General features: G+C 42.9%; 1 protein-coding gene across 1 annotated transcript in view; it reads left to right on the top strand.

Moving 5' to 3' along the window:
• NYAP2 (neuronal tyrosine-phosphorylated phosphoinositide-3-kinase adaptor 2) overlaps positions 1-25,596 on the top strand; it is a 672,454-nt gene that overhangs the window by 227,006 nt on the left and 419,852 nt on the right. The window contains exon 2 of the mRNA XM_078668043.1: positions 11,795-12,096. Within this exon, the coding sequence (XP_078524169.1) occupies positions 11,795-12,096 (302 nt within the window). The remainder of the gene's footprint in view (positions 1-11,794; positions 12,097-25,596) is intronic.

Genomic DNA, 25,596 nt, shown 5'->3' with positions numbered 1-25,596 from the left:
AAACCTTGCTGGTAATCCCTTCAGGTTTATTCCTTTTAGGGCATGTAGAGCCCCAGATGAATGCCAAATCCTGGGGATTCACTTGCTGTAATTGAAATCCCTCTACGTGTATAAACATTTTTTTGGATATCATTGTCTAATCTCCCATTCCCAATTTGAAATGTAGCTTTCTTAATTGCTCCAAGAGTATACTACCTAGTGATTCAGTTTTTATTTTATCTGGCAATATCGCAGGGAGAATATTAGGAGCATCCTCCCTTTCAAAATCTGCAAAAACTCTTAATGCATGGCAGGACACTTTTGCATTCAGATCACCTACCAAAACTAAATTTATTTCAATTTTCTGATTCAGCAGCCTGAATGTTAAGAGGCTAAACCAGGGGGAATATATGTAATTACTAAGAGGAAGGAGAGATAATCCAACTCTTTATCAACTTTTCTCCTTATCTTTATATATTGTATTACATTTTAGGTAGGGCAGTAAAAGCTGTAGGACCAGGTAATGTTATTATACAATAAAATTGAAATCCATCCCACTCTCATGATCCCTCTTAGAGGTGAATGATTGATGGCTTCACACTTAATAGTTATTAATAGAACATGTTTCCGGGATACTAATTATATCATCATTGAGACGAACAAGCGGATCCAATTCATTCCTTTTATGAGAAAAGCCAGCCATGTTTCAGGAAACCACTCAACTACTATAATTTAGGTGGGACCCCAGTCCATGATTTTTATTAAGGGTAATGCTAACCAGTCTAAGTGACTGGCGTCATCATCGCTTGGCACCTTCCTGTCCGTAATCCGATCAAATATAGAAGATCGCCTTGCTCCTTGCCCCACTACCATCTTTCCTTCCTGGCCCCATGGAGCTATATTTGGAAAATCTTTTTCGATTAAACTGAAAACCATTTGAAATCCTTTTCTCTTAGGAATACTGTACAACATCAATGCCTGACTACGAAAATAATTGTAATTTTGTAAAATTAAAAGGACAACTATTTTTGAAGTAAATGTAACTCTTATTGTTGTACCTGGGCTGAATCGAATATTTGAACTAGCTGTATATCACTACTGTCTACCATCTTCAAAGCTTCAATATCAGAAATAAAATTCAAAAGAAATGACCTATTCACTGGCAATAGTTGACTATTAAACAAAACATTAAAATCTAGTATGAATGGAACAACTGAAGTACTAGTAATTTTCAACTCAGGCAACCAGAGATTTCAGTTCTTAGAACATTAGTGAACATCTTGGTTTGGGGATTAAGGGTACTAAAGGAAAGCAAAGAATTTGCTGAACTTGCAGAGCTCAATTGGCTTGTCTTCGATGGGGGAGATACTTCCTGTTTGCTCTTCTCCACTGACGGAACAATTGAGATTAATAATTGGAGGGGCAAATCTGAATCACATTCATCCGCACCTGCCTGGACAACTTCTGAGTCCATTGCTGGGGGCAGCGCAATCTCCTTGCATGTTTCTTAGTTATCCTTTGTCATTTTTGTGAATGCATTCTTGTCAGATTTTTACTGTTGCTTTCCAATGTAGGTGCTTTTTTTTATTTTGCTTTGTTTCCCCTTTCACTGAAAAATAGGGTAAACAGCAATTTCTAGGTCAGGTCATCTTTTACAGGGACTACCATAGGTTCAGCAAATCAATTTTTTAAAGAGAATATCTTGGTTCCCTTTGGCTTGAACTTGTACTCTTTTACATTCTTTAAGCAATAGGGTTGAACTACTTGTGATCCGAAATCTCTAAACTTGTATTGAAATTTTGGTGCATACATCCTGCTCAAGGGCTACTTTCCACAGCCAACTTTAGCACAATTACAGACAGCACATATAATATATGGTACACCTTATTTGTTGATTTTTCAAGAAACGTAGGATAGAACTCTTTCCAGAAGGTGGAAATATTCTGAATATTGAGGAAAGTTGTTGGAAGGATTATTTAGGAAATAAAACTCAATTACAGGGGTATGAGAAATCTGATATCGCCCCAACAGATTGCATGCTGGGAGTGCTACAAAATGATTTTATAGATGCTTTTTGTTGGGTTGGAGGAATTCCATCTACTGTGCTTGACTTCGATCAAATACAACCTTATGACAACATCAATGTCTGGGAGTGTAAAATCTTGGAGTGTGGTGCAGCGGCCAAGGTGCCTGACCCGGACCCCGGGGTTCATGGTTCGATCCCTGGCGGCAGGTTAGCCCAGCACCATGTGACTCTGGGCAATAGCTCGCTTCATCTACCCGACAGCCCTCAGCAGCGGGACACCTCTTCGGAGGTAGTTGTGAGCTTTACAAATGCTGGTATTTCATATTTCATTTCATTCCTTCCATAGTGATGGTCGTAGTCCCACGATCAGCAGCAAGTGATGCGTCTTTAGTGTTTGAGCAGGCAAAAATCTGCATAGCTTGTGGGGCTTGCAGAAGTGAATGATCAGGTAGGATCTACTGAGATTGTTTTGACATTAGAATGGCCCCAGAAGGTTCCTCGGTTTTCAAAAGGTATGATGCAATAGGTGCAATTCTTTGAGGAACATTTACATGAGAAGATTTGTTTCATAGCAGATTCGACCATGTCTTTCTACCAGATCTGGTTGAGCTTATTCTGCCTGAAAGGAGCTTTCTGGCCATTATTATAAACTCAATTAAGCTCAATTAAGTTGGGCCAGACTTCCACTGCGACACCAGGCCGTCCTGATCAAAGCCACAACTCAGCTTATATAGACCTAATGAAATAGCTGGATTTTCCTTGAAATCCCTTCCGTGCTTTGCCCAAGATTCAACTGTCTGTCACCAAGGTCTAAATTACAACTCACCAGATACCCGCTATAGCCTACCAGTCAAATTGTCTGTATTTAAGATAGCTCAGAGCAGAAAAAGACATATTTTTCTATGGTGCAGTAATATTATATTACTGCAATGTCTTAATGCAGTCTTCTTGCTCCCCAATTCCTTTCTCACTTTGGGTAATTAGATGGGGAGAAGGAAATTCTCATTAGGTAGTCATATAAGTTAGCAAGTTGAAAAAGTCACTGTGTACCTTCTAATGCAAGTTCAGTAGATGATGCACGACAATTGTTTTTTATCACTAAATGAAAATAATTTTTTACGTTTGTTAAAGAGTTTTATAAATTTGTAATAAATTGGATTCATTGTGTATGCTATATTATATGGACCTCAAATTAATTCCAAAACATATCATAAAAATTTGTACTTGAAAAAAAGAAAATCCCTTAATTGCCATCTACTCACCTTTCCTCAGGAAGTTCACTGAGGTTGGCATGCATACTCAGCAGGCCTGCATATTCCAGAGGGTTTTTCTGAGACAAAGAGTGAGGAAATCACCATCTCAAAGCATGCTCAATTTCAATTTCACTACCTTCCTTCTGCACCGATGGGCCATGACAAAAGTGGGTGAATAATGTCATTACCCAATCCTGACACAGTGGGAGTTTGGTGACCAGCTGGCAGTGGTGATGCTGGGAAAAGCATTATCTAGTTGATGCAATATGCACCTCTCCCACCGCCTTGTAATTGTCATTCTAATGGCAAGTGGTGATACCATGACAAGGCTGTCTACTGCCTCCTGCCTCCAAAGTCTAGAAGAGGACCTAAATGGGGAGGAAAAACTCATAGGACTAGTGAATACCAGCAGAGTTACAACTACAGTGTTGCCATATTTCCAGTGGTTACGTCCTCACCATCATCTGGATCTTGCATGGTTCCCTAATAAATCTACCTGTCAGCAACTTGCATTGTTAAATTCCACTGACTATGTGAATCAGGAGGATCACTTATGGATGTAAATTATTTTTTGCTTGCCTCAGCAAACTATGGTGTTAATAAATGATTGACAATTAAGGCCTGTATACTTTCCATAGACATCAACTTGTGGTAGCTAGATGTAGGAGAGGCTGCACCTGGCTTACCATTTGATATCCCTGGCACTGCTATTAATTCATCTTCTAATACGGGGCCATAAAGGTTGCTGCATGAAGAGACAATAAGCAGGATTCTAACAGGACTACATATTCAGTCTCACATTTTGGCAGTTTTAACTGTCTCGTCAGACTGATGTTTTAAAAACACATATATATATATATATATAATACACGTTGAGTGGCTTTTGTTCAGTACGCATCATCTATTTGTCTGTTAAATTGTCATTCGCATTTTGCTCCACACACCACAGCATACACCTTGGGCCAGCAGGGAAGCCCACTTTGACTTCTTTTGCTGTGAGTGACTGCACAAGCATGTGTATATTGTTCAAATACAACAAAAATAGTTTATATTTTTTCAGTGTCAATGATGGTTCAAAGTGTGCATTTTATTAATTTTTTTAAATAATTTTTTTATTGTAGAAGGTGATACTCAGCAACAATAACAATCCACAATACAAAATAAATAAAATAAGATCGGAGGGAACACATATCAAATTCATCAAAAAAATAACTCCCCTTCTTGGTTAAATCTTCTATAGAATCTTCTGCCCCACCTACCACACTGGCTCTCCTCAGCCCCCTAAAATCATAGCCCATCACCACCATGTCTTCAACAGAGGAAGAGAAAAATTCTCCCCCCTAAAATCCAGGCCCTCTCCCACCTCCTGCATCACCCTGCCCCTATCCCAAACCACTAAAGTGACGCTGCTTACTTCTGATAGAAGCCCTCAGTCTAGCTAGTCCTTCCATAATCATAATGGGGGAGCCTGCCCTTTTCCCTCTTGTACCACTATCTGCCTTTAATTCTCCTATATGTTGCTTCCCAGCCTTTCCAGTTTCCGTTATCAAAACTATACCTATTCATTCTAGCATAGTACCAGGCTTCTCATTGGCTGACGTTCCTCATTTTTGTCTCCCATTGCTCGAACTGGGCCCTGCAGAGGACTTCCAGTGAGTAGTAATTAATGAATGCACAATCAATGATGCCTTAAAAAATTATATATTCTTGGATTTTAGGTTTTAAGAGCACTGCACTCTGCCAGACTCAAAAGACCAATCTTGGGGCCTCATTAGGATGGCTTGGGGGTCCCATCGGCAGCATTAGGATGCGCCCGCCACAGTGGCGGGCGCATCCCGCATTCCTACCATTGTGGCGGGCGGTGCACTTAGCCACAATGGCAGGAAAGCATGCTGTGCTCTTCCATGCACAGCATGGCAGGCACCGCGTGGTGACTGCCATGCTGTGCATGGAACTGCTGGGGGGTACCATAGGTACCCCCATGTGCACCCCCCACCCGTCCGGAGTCCCTGGGGGCCCTCAATGGGCCCCTGCAGGGTTTCTCTGCAATGCCGCCACGGAAAGGCATCCACAATTGCCCATCATAATATGGCTGGCAGTGTCTGAAAGACACCGCCACCATATTATTCCTTTTCCGCCCCGGCCGCAAGGCGACCGGGACGGAAAAGCAGCGGACGGTCTTTCCGTCCACCGAGGTCCCCCCCGCCATACTAATATGGCGGGGGGAAAACAAATGCGGATGTTGGGCGGATTGCCCCCGCCTGGCTGGCGGTGGCCCCTGGCGGGGGCAATCCGCCCGACATGTGGTGTGGGATAAATATTTTCTTGAATGGTCAAGGTTACCACATTAAATGCACGCAGCCAAACATTTTAAGGGCGCTGCAGGATCAAAACATGGGCATATAATCTCCCTCAGAATTGCATCTTGGGCACCTCTCAGCAATTGAGGGAAGCATCTTGTTCAGAGCACATGGCATTAAATCAAGCATCCACCTGTTGGAAAAAGCCATACGCTGAAATGTTGTGCCCCCTGCGCAAGGTGAAACTCAAACTGAAGTACATCGCCCAATGTTGATCCCTAATATTGATTCCTGCATGCTGCATCCATATGCTTCATGCTACTTCTATTAACCACACAGGGTCTGGGGTTAGAGCCTGGTACCAAATAGCTGCTTCCCCCCTCTTTCATTAATATTGGGTATATATTCCTTGGATTGAAAGAATCTTCTTCCTACATAACATCAATTGGGATGTCACCTTACATTTAACTTTTTTTTAGATGTTTGGGGATTTCACACAACTGGAAAGAACAGGGGAAATTCAAAACTTTCAACATTTTGAAAAGGACTGAATTGTGAAAGTTAGAAGACTCCACTGACAGACGGCATACCTGTATTGCCAAGGATGCCAAATAATAGAGCCTTTCTAGGAGGCATTAAAGAGTAGGCATTCTGTCTTGGATTCCTTAATCCTATAACCTCCTATACCTGTACTTTTGATAATATGTAGCGCCCTATTTATATTGTCAGCTGTGGGTATTAAATACAGCGTCACATCAGCCGCATACAGCTTTGTTACTGGGTTCTCTGAAATATGTATTGAAATCAGACTATTATGATGCAGAGCTTGGGCCAGGGGCTCGATAAACAGGGCAAATAACAATGGAGAGAGAGGGCAACCCTGTCTAGTCCCCTACTGCATCACCATTTCCCCTTCCTGTTTGTCGTTAATAATCAATTGAGCCCTTGCTCCCTGGTATAAGGCCTGGATCGAGCTTGTAAGTTGGAATGGAAATCTAAATTTACCCAAGATGTAAAAGAGGCACTTCCAACTCACGAGGTTGAATGCCTTCTCTGCATCTAGTAGGACAATAACTGCCGGAACAGAGTTAATTGGAACCAGGTCGATAAAATCAGTCATATACAGAGTATTAGAGCATTGGAATGTTGGGAGCTCCATTGCAGACAATGGAGTGCTCCCTGCTTCTACGGGCCGGTAAAGGCCCGCAGAGCAACATTCCAATGTTCTACAAAGGCTTCTCGAAGTTCCAGGGGATTTATATCCCCTCGAGCTTCGAGAACCCTTTGTTTAATTTGTTAGAACATTCTGCCCTCTAGTGGCAGAATGTTCTAATAGTCTTATAGCCCTTCGTAGCGGGCTATACGGCTATTAAAGTTCCGCTGTTTCGTTAAAGTCCCTCGCCTTCGGCTCGGGCCTTTAACGATTCAGTGGGCCTTTAATAGCCGGTATAGCCCGCTACGGCGGGCTATAAGGCTATATTGGTGACCAGGGTACGACCTCTAATGAATCCTGTTTGGTCTGGAGGGACCAGTGCAGGAGACACCAACCCAAACTGGTTAGCTAGAACCTTTGCATATATCTTTTAGCCGATATTTAATAAAGTAATTGATTGTTACTACCTTAGGTACGATCTTTGGTCAGTTGCCGTTTTTCCTTTTTGTGGATATTGATCAGAACTTCTTTAAGAAAGTAGCTAGGTATCCTCCTACCTACCAGAAGATAGTTAAACAAGAACAGTAAGAGGTCTTAGAAGGCTAGTTGAAAAAGCTTTATAGAATTCTGAGCCTGAACGATCTTCCCGGTGCCTTACCATATGCCATCTATCGTATTACCTCCCTAAACTCTCTCTGTAATTAGATTAATTAATATTGTGGAGCCCTCCAGTGTCAGACACAGGAGGTCCAAACCTGCCAGAAAATCCTCCAATTCCTGTTCTGTGGTCACCGCTGCTTTTCCTATCCTATGCCCCCAGTAAAGAGTATTGTAATATTGGTAAAATATTCACCAGATCTCCTCAACCCTATCTATAAGCTGACCTGTGCTTGGATATTTAACCTGCTGGATAAGGTTGAGGTTTTTGTTCTCTCTAGTCTGCCTTGCTAAAAACTGTCCTAAGTACTCTCCTCCTTCGTACAACTGACAGTGGAAGGTCTGATTAATTATCAACTCTTTTTGGAGATAAAAATCTCTGACTCTTTTCTTTGCCTCCTGCCATCTGTCTGGCAGAAAGCTATTGGATCTATCCGATAGTGCAGCTTGATAAGTGTGGTCGGCATCTGATTGCAAAGAAGAAAATATTTCCCTATCCTTGTAAACTCTGAACGCTGCCTGAGAGATTAGGTCCCCTCCTAATAGTACATTTTTAAATGCCTCCCAGACTACTGATGGGTCTGCTGAACCATCATTTGATGGGAAGAAATTTGGATCTTCAGATTCACCTGGTTCATGCACTCATTTCTAAGAGCATGGTCATATTCATAACCCATCTTGGCCAAGCACCCTGCGATGGAACTGAACAGCTCAATACTACAGCTGAGTGGTCTGTAGGCCACTAACATAATGGGATACTTCTATAGTGGCCAAGGAGCAGGAGGCCAAAAACAAACCAGTCCTAGAAGTGGAGTGAAAATGTTTAGAATAGCAGGTAAAAAACTTTAAACCTGCATTTGTTTTGTGCCAAACATCCCATAAACCTAAACAAGTACTATTTCATTTTTATACTAACTTTAAATAGCACTATTTGTTTTGCTTCCAATTCAGGTGTCTAATTGTAAAGTTTATAAGTGGCATTGTAGCTGCCTGAGATCTGGACCCTTTTTTAGGTGGTCATTCCTGTCTCCTTCACAAATAATAGGAGGAAATGCGTGGCACAAACAGAAAGATTGGTTTTGAAAAAACATCATGGTAAAACAAATGCATTAGTGTGTTTTTTTATTTTTTATTTTTTACTGCAACCTTGTGCAGTAAAATTTTGTGTGGTAGGCAACCATTTCCCCACCATCTAGGAAGCTCCCCATTATGCCCCTTAAACCGTTCTTCATAGTCAAAAGTGAGCACCAGACTGAAAAACAAGTTGGCCCAGCCCTGGCAAGATGATCATTTTAGACATGAGTGATTCAGCACAAAAGGAGATAGGGAGGTCTGGGATGACCCAAGCAGCATGTCTACAGAGTTCATAAATTTCACAATATGAACGGCTAGCTGGGCTGACCCTCCTCTCAAGCAGGCTTTTACGGGGCCTCAGCAGGTCCTGACATAAATCCGCCATTCCGGCAGGAGCAAAACTTCCTTAATGGGACCAAGTTGCAACAGATGCAAAGAACCTGGCTCCTCTCCCTTAGAACAGAGGCGACATTGCCTATCAGAGTCATCCAAGTCTTTGCGACCATACCAGTATGATTTCAAAGGGATTAGTCCAAATTGCAGGCCAATTATTTGACATTTCATACTCAGGCCAAGAAGCAATGAGAGATAGGATGGAAGGGATTCTAACTTGTACAGTGTGCAGACCTTGCCTCCATGTGCCAATTTCTTCACTGTTCGTACTTCATCTTCCGATGACATTAGCATTGCTTATTTAATTAGCAATTTGGCTGCTAAGGGCTCTGCCAGGCCACTTGACCATATGTCATTTGCCTCCAGTGATTTAGATATATGTGGCAGTTTGTTGTCAGATGACTTATCACTTTACAAATGGTACTCTTCAATGTATGACTCTTGGCCTGTTCACTTTGAGGCTGTAAGCCAGAAACTTTGCTTTGAGTATCCAATGCTGGGAAGCTAGTCCAAACTCTTGCTGAATGTGAGTGTGTGATGTGCAGTTTGGGAGTGAAAAAGCTCTTTGGTAGCAAGAGGAATGTGCCCTGTCCAGCCAATTCAAAGAGTAAAATGCTGGGAGGCCACTGGAGATATCTGTCCAGTAGAAAGATCCCTCAGGTAACTAGAGCCGATTATGGCATTGGGATAGTTGGATGTCAGAAATTCATTTGCAAAAATATTTTCTGTTAATAAATATTGTTCCTAAATGTCGTTTACAAAAATATCATCACACTAAATGTCGATCTTCTGTTAGTAACTCCAACAGGAGGATATTTTTTGTAAACAGTATTTTCAAGTCAAGGCACAGTATTTCTGTCAGATATTTTGTATATCATACTCTGGTAACATGCCACTGAGGTTTTTGCCATAGAAAGTCTCTACTTATGACCAGTGGGTCTCATGTTACATAGCAGTAGACACTACTCATTCTATATTTAATCCAGACACTCTGGTGGGCATGCCTTTACACTGAACAAACTGTAGTCTACTAATAGGCTCTGAATCACAGTGGAGCACATAACATAAATAATAGTTAAGAGGAAGACTTTGAATGTGTACAGGTCATCTAGCATGGTATTTTAATGATAGTTCAAGTATCTGGCAGATACATGAAAATAAGATTCACACACACCTTATCATTTCACTGCAGATATGTTTGATCACTGTTAGAAATGGGGGTCACTAGTTGGCAGAGGTAGATACCTTTGTCCAAATAGGGACCCTTGCTTCTAGTAAGAGTAAGGGAAAGACAGTTTAGATAACCCCTACTCACGGTGAACAACCTTTACAACAAAACTTTTACAACGCACTACCATTACAACGCGGTCATTACAACGCAAACCATTACAACGCATTGCGCTGGGGGGCACTATAGGATAGGGAATAAGTTTAATTTACTATTCAACACCTTCCCTAGTGTCCACGGGGACTGGTGTTGGAATAGTAAATTAAACTTTTCACTATCCAGCACCCCAAAGCGCTATGCGTTGTAATGGATTGCGATGTAAAAACCGCGTTGTAAAGGCAGGCGTTGTGATAGCCTGCGTTGTAATGTCATACATCCCTACTCACCCCCTGGGTAGCTTGGCATGAGCAGACAGACATTCCAAAGGCTATGTGTAAAGTATTTGTACTCAAAACACACAGTAATACAGTGATAACACCACAAAGGACACCACACCAGTTTAGAAAAATAAAGTATCATTATCTAAACTCAACAAGACCGAAACTACAAAAATCCAACAGACATGTAATAAGAATATGACTTTTCAAAGGTTTCAAGCAACTGGGTCCATAGAAAACTATGGATGCATGATTTCTCACAACGTACCTGTAGATGTGTCAAAATTCACGAGGCCAAACAGCCACAGAGATGGGACGCGTCGAGAAACAAAGAGATGCGTCATTTCCTGAGACCATGGGGAGGCAATGCAACAGTTCTGCTGCACGCAGGAGAAGCGATGTATCTAGCAGCCTCAGAACACATGGCATTTATGTGACACTGGGAAATTTAAATTGAGGAAGTACACAAATAATATATTAGTACCGCCCTCACATCCCTTCGAAAATTGGCACCACGTCATTAAAAGCAAAAGGGCGGCAAAAGTGAAATCATGAACCCGTTGTCTTCCTTTGACCTCACAGAGGTCACATGAAGTGGCACTGTTACTTTTCAGTTTAATAATAAACATTTGTGTGCTTTTTGTAATGAAATATATTCAAATCATATTCCTACTGCAATTACTGATAACAGGCACAAGTAATCAGCTCCCAAATTGAGCAAAAATGTAAAAAATCAAATGTTCAGGTAATCAGAAATAGGAAAATGTGTTTAAATGAGAGGAAATACCCTTAGCCAGCAGAAGCATTGCCCTTTCTATCACAAATGCTGTCCCTTCCACTGATTTTCCTGAGTGGATGAAAATGCAACAACTTATAAACACTTTGAGTAACGTGTTTGTAGGGGCTCAAGAATTCCTTATGGTTTGCTTCACAATCACAACCGAGTCCTTTTCTTGTTTTAGTTTTTACTTCATAGATTCAGTTCTCATTTGACATTTCAGAACAACCAAAGAGCCAGCACATGTTCAGGAAATAATTGCTCACCAAGAGATGTTAAGAGCAACTTAAATATGAGACAAAATCCGAAAAGTACATGCTTTTACTATAGTAGCACAAGACATACTAGTTTTGCGACGTTCATTGCTTTTTAACAAAATATTCTCAAATCCTCCAATATTATTTATAAACAGGAAGAGAGTGTAAGATTTTTTCAAGAAAATGTGTATTTAATAAAAAAAAAAATCGACACAGTGACAGGCTGACTAAATATTTTAATATGTTGCAATTTTATTGAGAAAAAAATTAACCCGTGACTATCAATGCATTTATGGTTTGTGTTATCTTCTCTCAACAGCCTAGGTGGAGACGGGCCAACAGGGCACGATGGCAGCTACGTGGGCAAGCATTTCCGCATGGGATTTATGACAATGCCCGCACCTCAAGATCGACTGCCACACCCGTGCTCCAGCGGCTTTTCCGTCAGATCGCAGTCTCTCCATTCCGTTGGCGGTGCTGATGACGACAGCAGCGGCTGCTCCCGCAAACAGCCCCCGCCAAAGCCCAAGCGAGACCCCAACACCAAACTCAGTATTTCGTCTGAGACGGTTAATTATGGAACTCTGGGCAGGAGCGGGCGATTTCCAGACCGGACAGAAGGTAAATCAATATTTTACTGTTGCAATGTTGATCCATCCAGTCTCCATTAACAGTGCTTGTATGGAAAAATAGAAGTACTGGTACCCTTTACCAAAGTACCTGCTTGTGTCTGAGAAGTGTACTCTCCAATAAAAAGTATTACGTAACTCTTGAGAAGTGCAGGTACTCTTCTTCTCAAAATAAAAAAGTTCTGGTACCCAGTACCGGACAGTACCGGCCCATTTAAAGCACTGTCCATTAAGTCGTTTCCTCGGTGAGGACATCAAAGGAAGTAAGTAGGGCGACTGTTAATCGGTGCTTCATTTAAACATAAGTTCCACTGCTCTTGTCAGGAGGCCACTGCAAATTGCATCACACATTGCCCCTTCCACTGCTGCCAAGGATAGAAACAATTGGAAAAACAACAATTGATGGACAGAATGCAGAACAATGTCATACATTCACCCCAGTACAGAGATCTGGGCCTAAATCTATCGTTTTTTTGCACTCCACACCACCCCAGGTCAGACATGGCTATATGGATAGAAACAATAGCAGTACTTTAGTTGTAAAAAAAAAAAAGTGCCCCAGCCCCTTTGGGAGGGCACTGCAGCCTACACCACCCATTGCCCAAACTAGTTTTGCCAATGACACTACCAACACAACTCAGAACCATCACACTCCTATAAGTGTGACAATTCAGACTATTCCAGGCCCCCAAACCTATAAGAATGGCTTGAGAGCATGTATCAGTCATTTTTACTGTATATTTAATTAACAAACTACTATTTTTGGGCCCATCCTCAACTTAGCTAAACAGCATCACCATGTAGCAGACTGCATAAAGCACCAGTGTTGACAATTAAGTCAGTGCCAAGCACTGGAAACCACAGGCTCAAATTAAGCACTGAATACGACTACTAACCAACTATTCCAAGCCGCCAAAGCTATCAGAATGGCTTGGGCACCAGGTGATTGCACTTTTATTGATATTGAATTAATAATTAACTGTTTTTGTGCTCATCTCTAAATTAGACAGGCAGTGATTACTTGTGGCAGACTGTCACAAGCACCGGTGTTGACAAATCAGTGTCGCTGCTGAGCACTAGAATCCACCGCCTCAAATTAAGTACTGCTGCTCATGCCTTCTGCATTTAGTTCCATCAAATTTGCTTGTTGAAAACGGACAGAGAGGAGTCTGCGTTATTCTTGTGGCAGATGTAATTTTTTTGGTTAGCTAATACCTCTAGGTATGCACCACCTGAAGGATGATATGTTTAGTGCAACTACAGATGACGGCATTTAATGTTTCTAATGAACGGGGTATTGTACTAAAATGCGCTAACCAGCGACCATGGACTGTTTATTCCCTTTTTATACCAATTATTTTGTATTATTTACACACATTATTTTGTGTGTGACTATAGAGGAAGAGTTCCCCCACACTGAACCATGAAGCCTGTAGTTTAGTATGACTCAGATAAGTGCAGTTTCCCATACTTAATAGGGATCACCGGTATCTGAAAAGACTAGCACTTAGTCTACAGTGGCTAATTTGCATGACAGATGCCTGAAATGTTAGACACCCCTATCTGGGTACATTTGGTAATTTTTGTATTGTTAGCAGTATCCACAAAGTGGCGATGATTTTATCTTGACAAGATTATTTTAATTTTAATAGGCGTGTTCCCTTTGAGTGGGGCTATTCTCTTGATCATGACATACCTAACATACTAGTCATAATATAATCTATGAAATTCATTGTCCAGCATGGCTGACTGTACTGATACTGACAACTAATACGCCTTCAATTTGTTAATTTAATCCAACAGATTTACATCCAATTCTGATGTCTAACTGCTATGGAAAATATTCCTTATCTTTGTATGGAATGAATGCACAGCCTAGCTAGGGAGTTCTAATACCCTGATGAAAACCTTTGACAATTGTTTGGCATAAATATAGGTCAAAACATGTTGGTAGTTTGTTGATTTTCTATGGTCAGATGGATCATTGTATTTCATCCAGTGGCAATACCTTTTGTTTTTAATCAATACCAGGAGTAAGCACTAATAAAGGAAGTTCTTAGGGTATACCCCTAGGTATTTTTCATTCTTATGATTGGAACATTGTATTTGTCACGAAATAGATGTATAGGAACTCCTAGTTCTACGAATTTCAGTTGAGTCCACTGGGTTGGCATTGTACCTACCCCCAGTGTGAGAGGTTGCCAATGATGAAGCATGCCATGATATGCTATGGGTGAGACGACCTCTCAAATATCTTTTGATGACCCTACTCAGCTGCTTTCCAGATGTGAAAGGACAAGTTTGAACATAGATTTCAGTTCTCAAGTATTTTGTGTGACCTCAAACACAGGCTCAAATTAAGCACTATTGTTGCATCAAGGAAAACCTTCATTTAACATTCACAAAACATCAGAATAAAAATATTGAGCCCTGCATTGATGAATATTGTAAAAGAATATCATATTATTTAGAAAATATTCTGCAACCAGTCTTATAGCCAAACAGACTCCTAATCCTTAAGTTCAATTCACAAAATCAGCTACAGACCTAAGCACAGCACTTCCCAACAAGTAGCTCACTGTATTTCACATCCACCAGAGCCCTCCTGCAAATGAGATCCAATACTCAGCGCTGCCCTAAAATAACACTAACACAATCTAAATCAGAAAACATCAGACAATATTGCCCTAAAACAATCCACTCTGTATGTTAATACAAATACATACATGCATACATTATTGATATATAGGATCCTGATCCATTATTTCTATTACTCTTGCATCAACATTTAGTTAGCATTACCTTTGTGGACACACAACAGTTATTTTGGATTACTGAGTAAGGTGTTGTAAGGTTTGCACTGCCAAACCTTAGATTACTGGGCAAGAGCAAATACAGCCTTTGCTTGGTGTTCCAAATTGAAGCCTTTGCTGAAGCTTCTCATGTCCTTGCTAAGTGAGATGTTGTCCTTGTTATTTGTGATTACACAGTGAGTTTTTGTTAACTTGGCATATAGATCTACTGATGGTTAGCAGTCTCCCCTATGATAATGCTAATGTTTAGTTACTCCTACTTGACTTTCATTTAGTCCAACATCATTTGTTTTACTTTTGCTGCAGGTATAGCAACTGATCTGGAAAGTGTCAAGTCATCTAGATTACCACCCCAGACTGCGTATTAAGAGAACATGACATCAATAAAGCTGTGAACTGTATTGATTATTCATATAATGTGTATGGATGTCTTTTTTAAGTAGATATCCTGAAAATTTGACATTAATCTGGTGCTCCTTCACCAACTTTGGATACTCAGGGCCATATCACATGAAGTGAGCACTGTAAGCTCTAAGTTAAGACTCACAGCTAGATTCATGAAAGGAAATCCGGCTCGCAAAGGGCCAGATTCTGAGAATCTGGCCCTTTGCGAGCGCAATTTTTGCATTTGGGATTCATCATCCCAAATGCAAAAATCGCTAATTGCGAAATCGCATATTTGCGAGGAATTGCATTTAAGGAATCTCTGTTTGAGATTCCTTAAATGCAATTCATTAACCAGTTTTTATTTGCGAATTCTCTATTTCTGTGCGCTATTTACCACAAAGTCAGACTTCGTGGTAAATAGCGAGAACTTAGAAAAATGCACGTTAGTGCATTTTTCTAAGTGGTATGTTACACACACACATGTCCTTTGTGTGCGCAACATCAGGCTACATTTACATTTCAGGGGTGCTACAGGGTGTCCTTTGGACACCCCTGGCACCCTTGAAATCGCATCCTTATTTGCGATTAGCAAATTACTAATGGCAAATAAGGAATGACTCCCCATTCATTCCTATGGGCCTTTGGGCCCATAGGAATGAATGGGGAGTCATTCCTTATTTGCCATTAGCAATTTGCTAATCGCAAATAAGGAAGCTGTAGAAATCGCAATTAAAATTGCAATTTCTACATGAATCCCGTTTTGCAAGTCCTTAATAGCGATTCCTTAATAATCGCTATTAAGGACTCGCAAAACTGGACAATGATGAATCTAGCTGTATGTCTCTGCCACTGTTGTAGGTTGATTGGTGACACAAGTAGACGAAGAGCTGGAGCAGGGCTATTTTACCACCTTGGACAGTGATATATGGTTGCTTGTCGCCAGTATTTAAATTGAGCCGGTCATGGCCCAATGGGCCTACCAACACTTATTTTTCCTCATCAGACATTGAACGAAGAAGAGAAAAGCAAAAACAGGAGAAGAAGGAGGAAGAGAAAGATGGAAAATCATCACAAACGGAACAAGCAGGAACCTGCAAAAGTGCGAAAAGGGGGCAGCCTTTGTCTGGTAGTGGATTATTACAGTTTTTGATGGCTTTAATAAATTCCTTTCTTAGAAATTATGAGGGAAGAGAATTGTTTCAGTGTTGTGACTCGAGTTGGATAGCCCAGATGTTGAAAAACACAGGTAGACTTCAGTCATGTTCAGTGCTCACTTTGTGACGGATTTGGTGGTTGTCAGCACATCTATCATTTTTATGTCAGGGGCTTATTTTTCATGCTTAGACTTTTATTAGAGGAAGAGTGAGAACAACCAAAAAAGGAGGAAGGAACAGGAAGAGGAAGATGAGAAAGACAGGAAAAAAGAGACATTGTAAAAAAGTAGAGGTGAAAGAAAGAAACAGGAAATGTAGGGTTGCAAAAGAAAGAGATTTGATGTGCAATCAGGACTAGGCAGCCTTGGTATTCACTAGAGGTGTGGAAAGTTTGGTTAATTTGCATTTATACACATAAAAAGTTTCAGGAAAATGATATGAAATGCAAATCCGTCATGTTGTGCTATATTTTAGTGTGGAATGTGTCTTCTTGTACCTTTTTGACAGGGTGGTGTATCTTGCTGTAAAAAATATAGCTACGAAAATACAACTGATGTGAGCAACAGACGCTCAGGTTCTGGCCATTCGCGTTCAGGCCATTTTGGCCTGCGTGTTGTAAAAGGTTGCCACATATAGCACATAATTTCAGGAATTTCGATAACAAGCATAACCTGAAATCTCCACATTACCCACATTTTGCAGGTGTAAATTCAGTTTCCCCTGACCTAGCAGGAAATGCAAGTTGCGTTGGCAGCAGGGTCCTAAAGCCCTGCACTTATTTTATTTTTATATCAAATTCAGCATTAATTTAACATTTTGGCCCCTGTACTTTTTTTTAAAGCAATGGATGCCATTTTAAACACTGCAACTGCCTAAAGAAGCTAACTGAAATTCCTGCAGTCAGTTTGGCACTAGTTTGTTTGCTAAAAAGGTGTCATTTACTCACACTACTGACCCAATAAATCACCTATTCCATCACTCCCTAATCGTGATACCACTACAGCAGGGCCCTAGCAGGTCACCCTAGCCCCATATAATATAATCATTTTTTTTGTTTTCACAAAGGTTGGTACTGAATTTCACGTCCATGATTGAAATAATGCTATTATATTTTTTACAAAAACAACAGTTGATGGGCAGAATGCAGAACAACGTCATACATTCACCCCAGTACAGAGATCTGGGCCTACATCCATCGTTTTTTTGCACTCCACACCACCCCAGTTCAGCCATGGCCACATGCAAATCAGCCTTGACCCTGTGCCTCATGGGAACAGTCTAGCCCAAACTGCCAAGCCATATCTTCCCTGGACCGGAATCAAGCATCCTAGGACCGGTTTCTGGCTATCAGCCGTCATCATAAGCCAGGATAGCTTGACTCCAGTGGTGTGGAGAGCACGGGACTCACGTCTGAGAATACCCATCCCACTCGGGGTGACAAATGCAAAAACAACAGTTAATGGACAGAATACAGAACAATGTCATACATTCACCCCAGTACAGGGATCTGGGCCTAAATCCATTGTTTTTTTGCACTCCACACCACCCCAGTTCAGACATGGCCATATGCAAATCAGCCTTGACCCAGTGCCTCATGGGAACGGCCCAGCCCGAACTGCCAAGCAATGTCTTCCCTGGACCGGAATCAAGCATCCTATGACCGGTTTCTGGCTATCAGCTGTCATCAGCCAGGATAGCTTGACTCCAGTGGTGTGGAGAGCACGGGACTCACGTCTGAGAATACCCGTCCCACTCGGGGTGACAAATGCAAAAACAACAGTTGATGGACAGAATGCAGAACAATGTCGTACATTCACCCCAGTACAGAGATCTGGGCCTAAATCCATCGTTTTTTTGCACTCCACACCACCCCAGTTCATACATGGCCGTTTGCAAATCAGCCTTGACCCTGTGCCTCAAGGGAACAGTCCAGCCCGAACTGCCAAGCCTTGTCTTCCCTGGACCGGAATCAAGCATCCTAGGACAGGTTTCTGGCTATCAGCCGCCATCAGCCAGGATAGCTTGACTCCAGTGGTGTAGAGAGCACGGGACTCACGTCTGAGCATACCCGTCCCACTCGGGGTGACAAATGCAAAAACAACAGTTGATGGACAGAATGCAGAACAATGTCATATATTCACCCCAGTACAGAGATCTGGGCCTAAATCCATTGTTTTTTTGCACTCCACACCACCCCAGTTCAAACATGGCCATATGCAAATCAGCCTTGACCCTGTGCCTCATGGGAACAGTCCAGCCCGAACTGCCAAGCCATTTCTTCCCAGGACCGTAATCAAGCATCCTAGGACCGGTTTCTGGCTATCAGCCGTCATCAGCCAGGATAGCTTGACTCCAGTGGTGTGGAGAGCACGGGACTCACGTCTGAGCAGGGACCTCCATTAACCCCAGCAGGTCACCCTAGCCCCATATAATATAATAATTTTTTCTTTGTTTTCACAAAGGGTGTTTCTGACTTTCACGTCTATGATTGAAATAATGCTATTATATTTTTTTACAACACATGAAATTGGACCAAACAAGCAACAATTTTTACAATTATTATGTGCATTAAATGTGCTAAATATATTGGGCCTAATTTACAAGCCGCTTGCGCCACCAGGTCATTACTTTTTTCACTCACCAGTAGCGCAGTGGTCTGCCCCATATTTACAAGGCCACGTAAAGCCACCCTGCATGGTTTCTTTGTGGCCTTGTAAATACGGCCCCTTATCATGCAACACCTTGCGTGATAGGGGCATGCTGTATGTGTGACCATGCAACAACCATGGATTCTATTGCATTTCAAGATTTACAAGAAATCATAAACGTGGAAATGCAACAAAATGCTACTCCTTCCCAGGAGATGCGTTGGGAGGTGCAAAGAGGAGAACATTTTCATTTCTCTTTGTTTTTTCCTCTTTGCTGCAGCACACATAGAAAGAGGAAAACACCTCTTGTGATTGTTTTTGTGCAGGAAGGTGTCACTTCCTGCACAAAAACAATCATTCCCGCAACACAGGCACTCTTGCCATGGTGCAAGGGTGCCGGCCTCGGCGCATGGCAGCCAATTGTGCGCCAGAGCACGGGAAAGCACAGGGATCCGTCATATCCTTGTAGATATGACGCATCCCTTTGCTTCCAAAGTAACGCACCGTGGCGCAGCCAAATGGCTTGTGGTATCACTCTGCGTTACTTTGTTGTAAATGAGGCCCACAGTGTTGCGTTTTCCACTGAAGCTGATTTCTGATCAGTATTCGAATAGTGGAGAGCTGAAAAACAAGATCAGAAAACAATAATGCAGCCTACTTACCTTCCACCCACACCGGTCTCTGGATGAGCCATTACTCGATGGCAGCTCTGAAGCCGAGACACCAAGTGACTCATCAGTGGATCTTCGCCACCGCCTGTCTAAATATTGTTTTAGTACATTTAAGACCTAAAAAAAAAAAAGCATATGATCCCGTTACCATGAATCATAAAAATGAGCTTTCACTCTGTGAGAAAAAATATGACTCGTGTAACTTCCTGCTATGGAATGTAGGTTTTAATGAATCTTTTTATAGGCCTATCCTTCCAAGGGAAGACTTTTATGCTACTGCCATAAAGGGCACGTGGTATTTGCAGTTTAGAAAGACTCCCTGGAGACCCACTGTTTTTACTAAAATCACTTAAGTCGCCACGATTTTATTCCTAGTAATTTATGGGATGGTGCGTACATGTTTTTGCTGCAATGACAGATTGAATCACTACAGCCTGGGTCAATTGTACTTAAGAGTGCAAGACAGAGCCACAAATCAGAATTAACCAGCTTTGCGTCTGTGGTGCTATTTCATGACTTTGTAGCTTGTTGTGACATTTTTCTACACATAACAAAAAGGTTTTATACCAGTGCTGCTTATCAAAGATTAACGGCTCATAAAACTCCGTATACATGGTATTTGTAGCTCATACAATGTACAAGCACATTTTTAGGTCTTGCTTCATAGTGTATCTGCCTGCAAGACCAATTCTTTAAAATTTACATCGCGGTGGCTTTTCCCAGACCACCATATCTCTTCACCACAGGCCACAGCTCTTTAGTGTATCGTTCCATCTTATTTAGTAAGTGCTTCCAAAGGAGTGCATGAGGGACTATTTTAAATCTAAAAGTGCACTGGTTCTTCACACTGTCGATATCATTGTGTGATATTACGAAAATATTCCTTTTTTGCTATTTTTTTCTCAGTTTTGGCTTTAATGTGCTAAGTAGCATCTGTGCTCGCACATCATGCTAACCACATTTGTGTATGCCTGTATTTGCATGTATTTAGCCCATTAAACCCAGACTTTCTAGCGTTGACAATCATTGCTTGTAAGTGGTTATTCTCAACATGTTTTATTTAACAACGCATAGGGTGCTGTGATGCAGCAGCACGCCTACTCTATGTCTTTAGTTAAACAACATAAACTTCAGGGACAAAGGCCAGAAGAGGACACCCTCGCGGGCGACAATGCACTTTACAAATGCACAAAATGTAACAGGAGTGGTGGAGTGAAGGCAGGGCCAGACTGGCCATAGTAGGCACTGGGTATTTCCCCTGTGGGCCACTAGGGTGGGGCCGGTTTTGGACTCCTGGAGGGCCGTTTTTGTTACCGGTTTTATCAGCCCCCTGTAACAAAAGCAGTGGCGGCTCCTCGAGGGAGTGCTGCGGGGCGGTGGGGCAGGGAGGGGTAGGGGCAGGGTGTGGGCTAGTAAAATCCGGCATACGGCCAACGGAGTTGAGTAAATAAAAAAATTAAAAAACGATTACATTGCGCGTGCTGCCTGAGCATTTGGCATTGCAGCGCCCGCAATGTAGTTAATTTTATTTGTTCATTTATTTACTTAACTCAGTTCGCCCGTATGCCGGTGTTTGCTACCCCCCACCCTGCCCCTCCCCCACCCTGTCCCACTGCCCCACAGCACTCCCTCGAAGAGCCGCCACTGAACAAAAGCAGCAGCAGTGTTGTCCACGCGCACCCCCAGCCGTGCCCAGTCAACTCAATTGCCAGGGCCGGTTTGTGTTCCCAGTTTGGCCCTGAGTGCAGGGACTTAACAATCAGAGGCTTATTTAAGCAAATGCTCTTTAAGGCATTCTTGAATGGAGCCTAGTCCTCAACAGCTCTTAACTCGGTTCCTAGGGAGTTGCCTGTTCATCTCAGGTTTCAGAGGTTAGCTGCAATGGATTGCAGAAGTGATATTGCAGAGGCTCACCACGGCACACTAGCTGCGGACTACACTCTCCCACTTCCTAATCACTTCTCAATCCCCAAAGGACTCTGGTGGGAACATCTCTGGGCTTCTATGTTATGTGGACTTGGATGGCCATGTACAGCTCCAACTCCGTCAATCACCTGAATGTGAATAAAACATTCCAAATCACACAGAGGTGTCATTACTATGTTCACGCACATATGGAAGTATGGCTGGATGTAAGGACAATGATTGCACCTGAAGGTACACCCTGGTAACTGACATCTATGCGCATGTGTATCGCCGAGACACATGGCAAATTGGATGACTGGGAAGGTGAGTACTAGCTGTGTCCCCAATGCATATCAGCAACAATCTCATGACCCCCCCAAGTAGGCACACGTCCATATGTTGAATAGGGCTGTGTGACCAAATCGGTAGCAACCCGGGAGTGGTGTCCTACATCACATGTGTCAACAGAACTTCACGAAGCATACCTACTTGCACACATGTGTGTGGACACATACTGTAATGAAATATGACATTGCTCCACATGGTCAGAGGTTGGACACCATACTCACATTGCTGAAGTCACATAAGTGCACATGTCAGCCAGCACCTATCCTAAAACCACGTCTGGCTCACAGAGGTTGAGCTTGCAAAAGGGACGCACCCCATTGCACATGCATCAGTCAGTTCCTCCCTTTGTATGGACAATACTCATTGTGGCACAGGAGTGGACCATGAAATCAACACACCTCACAGTCAGACACCAGTGGGGTGGCATAGACTTTATTGGCATGTGCGTGCCAGTACGGACGAGGCAACGGCCACAACAGGCAGGGACATGCTTCAGACACTTACACGCAGCATGGGTACATGTCGAGGTTAAGAAAATGTTGGTGTAAACACGGACAACAATCATCACGGATGGCAATGTTCCCAGCCGACCTTGCCTTGCTGGATGAGTCATGTGTTGTTTGGCGTCTGCCCACTGCCTCGTGTGAGGGGGCACAACTCACTGCCCATGGGATCTGCATAGTACTCTGCCAGAGTGTGCCGTATCTCTGCTCTGCTGACAGTGATCAGGTGAAAGGGTCCGACAGGTTCCATTTTGTGCTACATTGCCATGTGTGTGCTCTCCCTCACAAGTGTGTCCGAATTGGCAACGTTGCCACACAATGCTGTGTTGCTCCGACCATGGACCTGCATCACCTTGCACAGGTGTGTGTACACATGCTTTGTTCCACACATATGCATCCAGAGTCCGGACGATGGCAGACGTGTCCACTGTTGTGGAGGGATATGTGAGCAATCCCCATGATGGGTCACAAACGAATGTGGCTTCAGGAATGTAGTTACTTGTCCATGAATGCCGCCGCAGCTTCATGTGCAATGTGTTCCAATAGTACATCATCGTGTTCAAGGAACATCAGGGTGAGCCAATCCATTAACTGGTCCGGGCAGGTGTGATCAGCCCACGCCGTTTCACCAATCAGCAACACAGCCCAATAGGGGAGCACCTCGATGTGGTCACTGCACACGGGGAATTGTGCTATCTCCCATGCACAGCTGCCAATATATACGCAGTATGTCAAGGCATCCCATGCACGTCTGTCTCGGTTACACTCCTGTTCATGTTCCAATAGGTGGCCCAGACAAAAGTCATAGTCCAGAATGTGTGTGCAACGTTGGGCTGAATGGGTTGCTGTTACCGTGAGTGTCAAGGGCATCCCATGCGGGGGTACCTCAGTCAGGGGCTTCTGTGTGTGGGTAGTGTATAAGTCGGATAGTTCATTTGCGCAATGCGTGGTGTGGGAGTCATCCCCATCTGCCATGGCATATCTCGTAGGGTGTTCCAGGCGCGTTCTGGAGCAAGGTCAGAGGTGCAGGAGTCCTCCGGCCTTTTGCATTGAAACAATGGAGCTTTCATCCCGTGGGGTGACAGACCGCGCTATATAAGTTTCAAAATCAATCAATCAATCAATCAATCAATCAATCATCCCTGATGTTTCTCTGACGACTACTTGCGCTTTTGGAATGTGATGTGGCTTTGGCGCTGAGATTGGGACACGGCCTTGGGCTCAAGGTGTACGGATGGTGATACACACACACATGTTTGCATGTGGTGCCAGGTGCCCTGCAAGACCTTGCGCTGCATGTGCAATCTCACTCCGTCTCTCTCCCTCACACTCTCCCTCTCTTTCCTATATTGGGCGCATGGCACACCTTCCTCTGTTGGATTTAGTCTTCCAGGCTGTGTCCTACGGATTGTCCAGTGAAGATCCACTAGGACTCATCTGAATAGTTGTTTTGGCTTTTGTTTGTATGGTGTTTTGTGTTGGTGTTTGCATTGCTGTATGACCGATTCTCCATTTTCTGGTCACGCATATATGTTGATTTTCCTGCTTGTGCGACATCAGGCAAAATATTTATTTTGGGATTCGTGGTGTTGGTGTGCAGTTTCTTAGTCCGGGGTTGGGGGTGGGCCCAGGGGGGTATTGTGGGCCTGGGTGTGGTGTCGGTGGATGTTGTGGCCCTCTTGGGTGTCCGTGCTGCATGTTCAGTTGCTCGGGGCATCTTTTGTTCTTCATGTGTGGCTCTGGGCTGTGCTCCCTTTTGTAGGGCAGACTGTGGTCCGAATTTACACCAGGTCAGAGCAGGTGTTAATTTCCTGCTGCTAACACACCCTATCGCGTGTTTTGTGTTCTTATCGCCGATCTGGCTGCTCATTGTGAATGTTGAGGTGTCGTGTTGTCACAGATTTTGGCATGGGAACTCTTACTCTGCATCTCATTAGCGATAGTTGCGGGGGCCCTCTGTGGCGATGTTTTTTGCTGCTGCTATTCCGTGCCGGACTGGCTACCGGGCAGTTTGGAATGCTGCTGAGCTGCTGGAAGGTTTTACTGCAGTGGGGGCTGATTTCGTACATGGAGACCTGCATGTACTTCGAAATAATGAAAACAAAACAAATTTCGTTTAGTACACGCAGGTCCCCATCAACGGAGTTAGCCCCCAGCTCAGCAGCATTCCAAACTGCCCGGTAGCCAGTTCGGCCCTGCTGCTATTGCGTGAAAACTGGTGCTGTGGGCTGTTAGCACCAGCTTGTGAATGTGGGGGTAAATTCATCATGACTTTGGCTGTGATAAAGTGCCATTAATTTGGCGATAGCTCCTTGTGAATATGCCCCATAGTTGTTTATTCACTGTATGGTGTTTACATTTTACATTTTTTAATGAGGTGGCCCCCATAGCTCTGAGAGAGGTGTTATTCCCACTCTCATCTCGCTTATCTGTTGCACCCCAGTGTTTCCCAGCACCCTTACAGTCCCTATATTGCTCCCATTTGTTTTCTTTTTTTATTTTGCATGCCCAGCTGCTTCTCAATGCTGCCAGGTTTCTCACTTTAATTTTGATATGTTCCTCTGCACATTTCTTTTTAAATTAAAAATGGCTGCAACAAAGCACCTCCCGATGTACATGTGTAGCTTAGCCCTCACGCACATGTGTGCAAATAGTAATAATTTTTATCATTCTAAGATGGCTGCCATGTGCCTACATGCATGCACATGCAAGAAAAAGCAAGCTCGCGTACGCATCACAATGCATGCACTGACGTGTTGGATACCATTTTGACTTTTATCATTCCAACATGGAAATGGCTATGTTCAAATGGCACCAACGTAAACAAACATTGGCAAGGCTATCACGTCGGCACCTGCTTTCACGAGAAGAAGCCTTTGACAATGCTTGTTTACTCATTGTACCATTTTGTTTTTAGCACGCATATACTTAAGGAAACTGAGAGTAGAGAGGCAGGAACATGCTGATTTCTCTTCTGCAGCCCCCTGCAAATCAGCACCTTACCTAAGTTAAAAAATAACTATATATATGCCCAACCTAAACTAAAGTATGAATGGATGCAGT

The sequence above is a fragment of the Lissotriton helveticus genome, chromosome 11 (genome assembly GCF_964261635.1).
Source record: "Lissotriton helveticus chromosome 11, aLisHel1.1, whole genome shotgun sequence".
Lineage (NCBI taxonomy): Eukaryota > Metazoa > Chordata > Amphibia > Caudata > Salamandridae > Lissotriton > Lissotriton helveticus.
The sequence above is the reverse complement of the archived record's forward strand: the minus strand, read 5'-3'. Positions and strand labels throughout refer to the sequence as shown.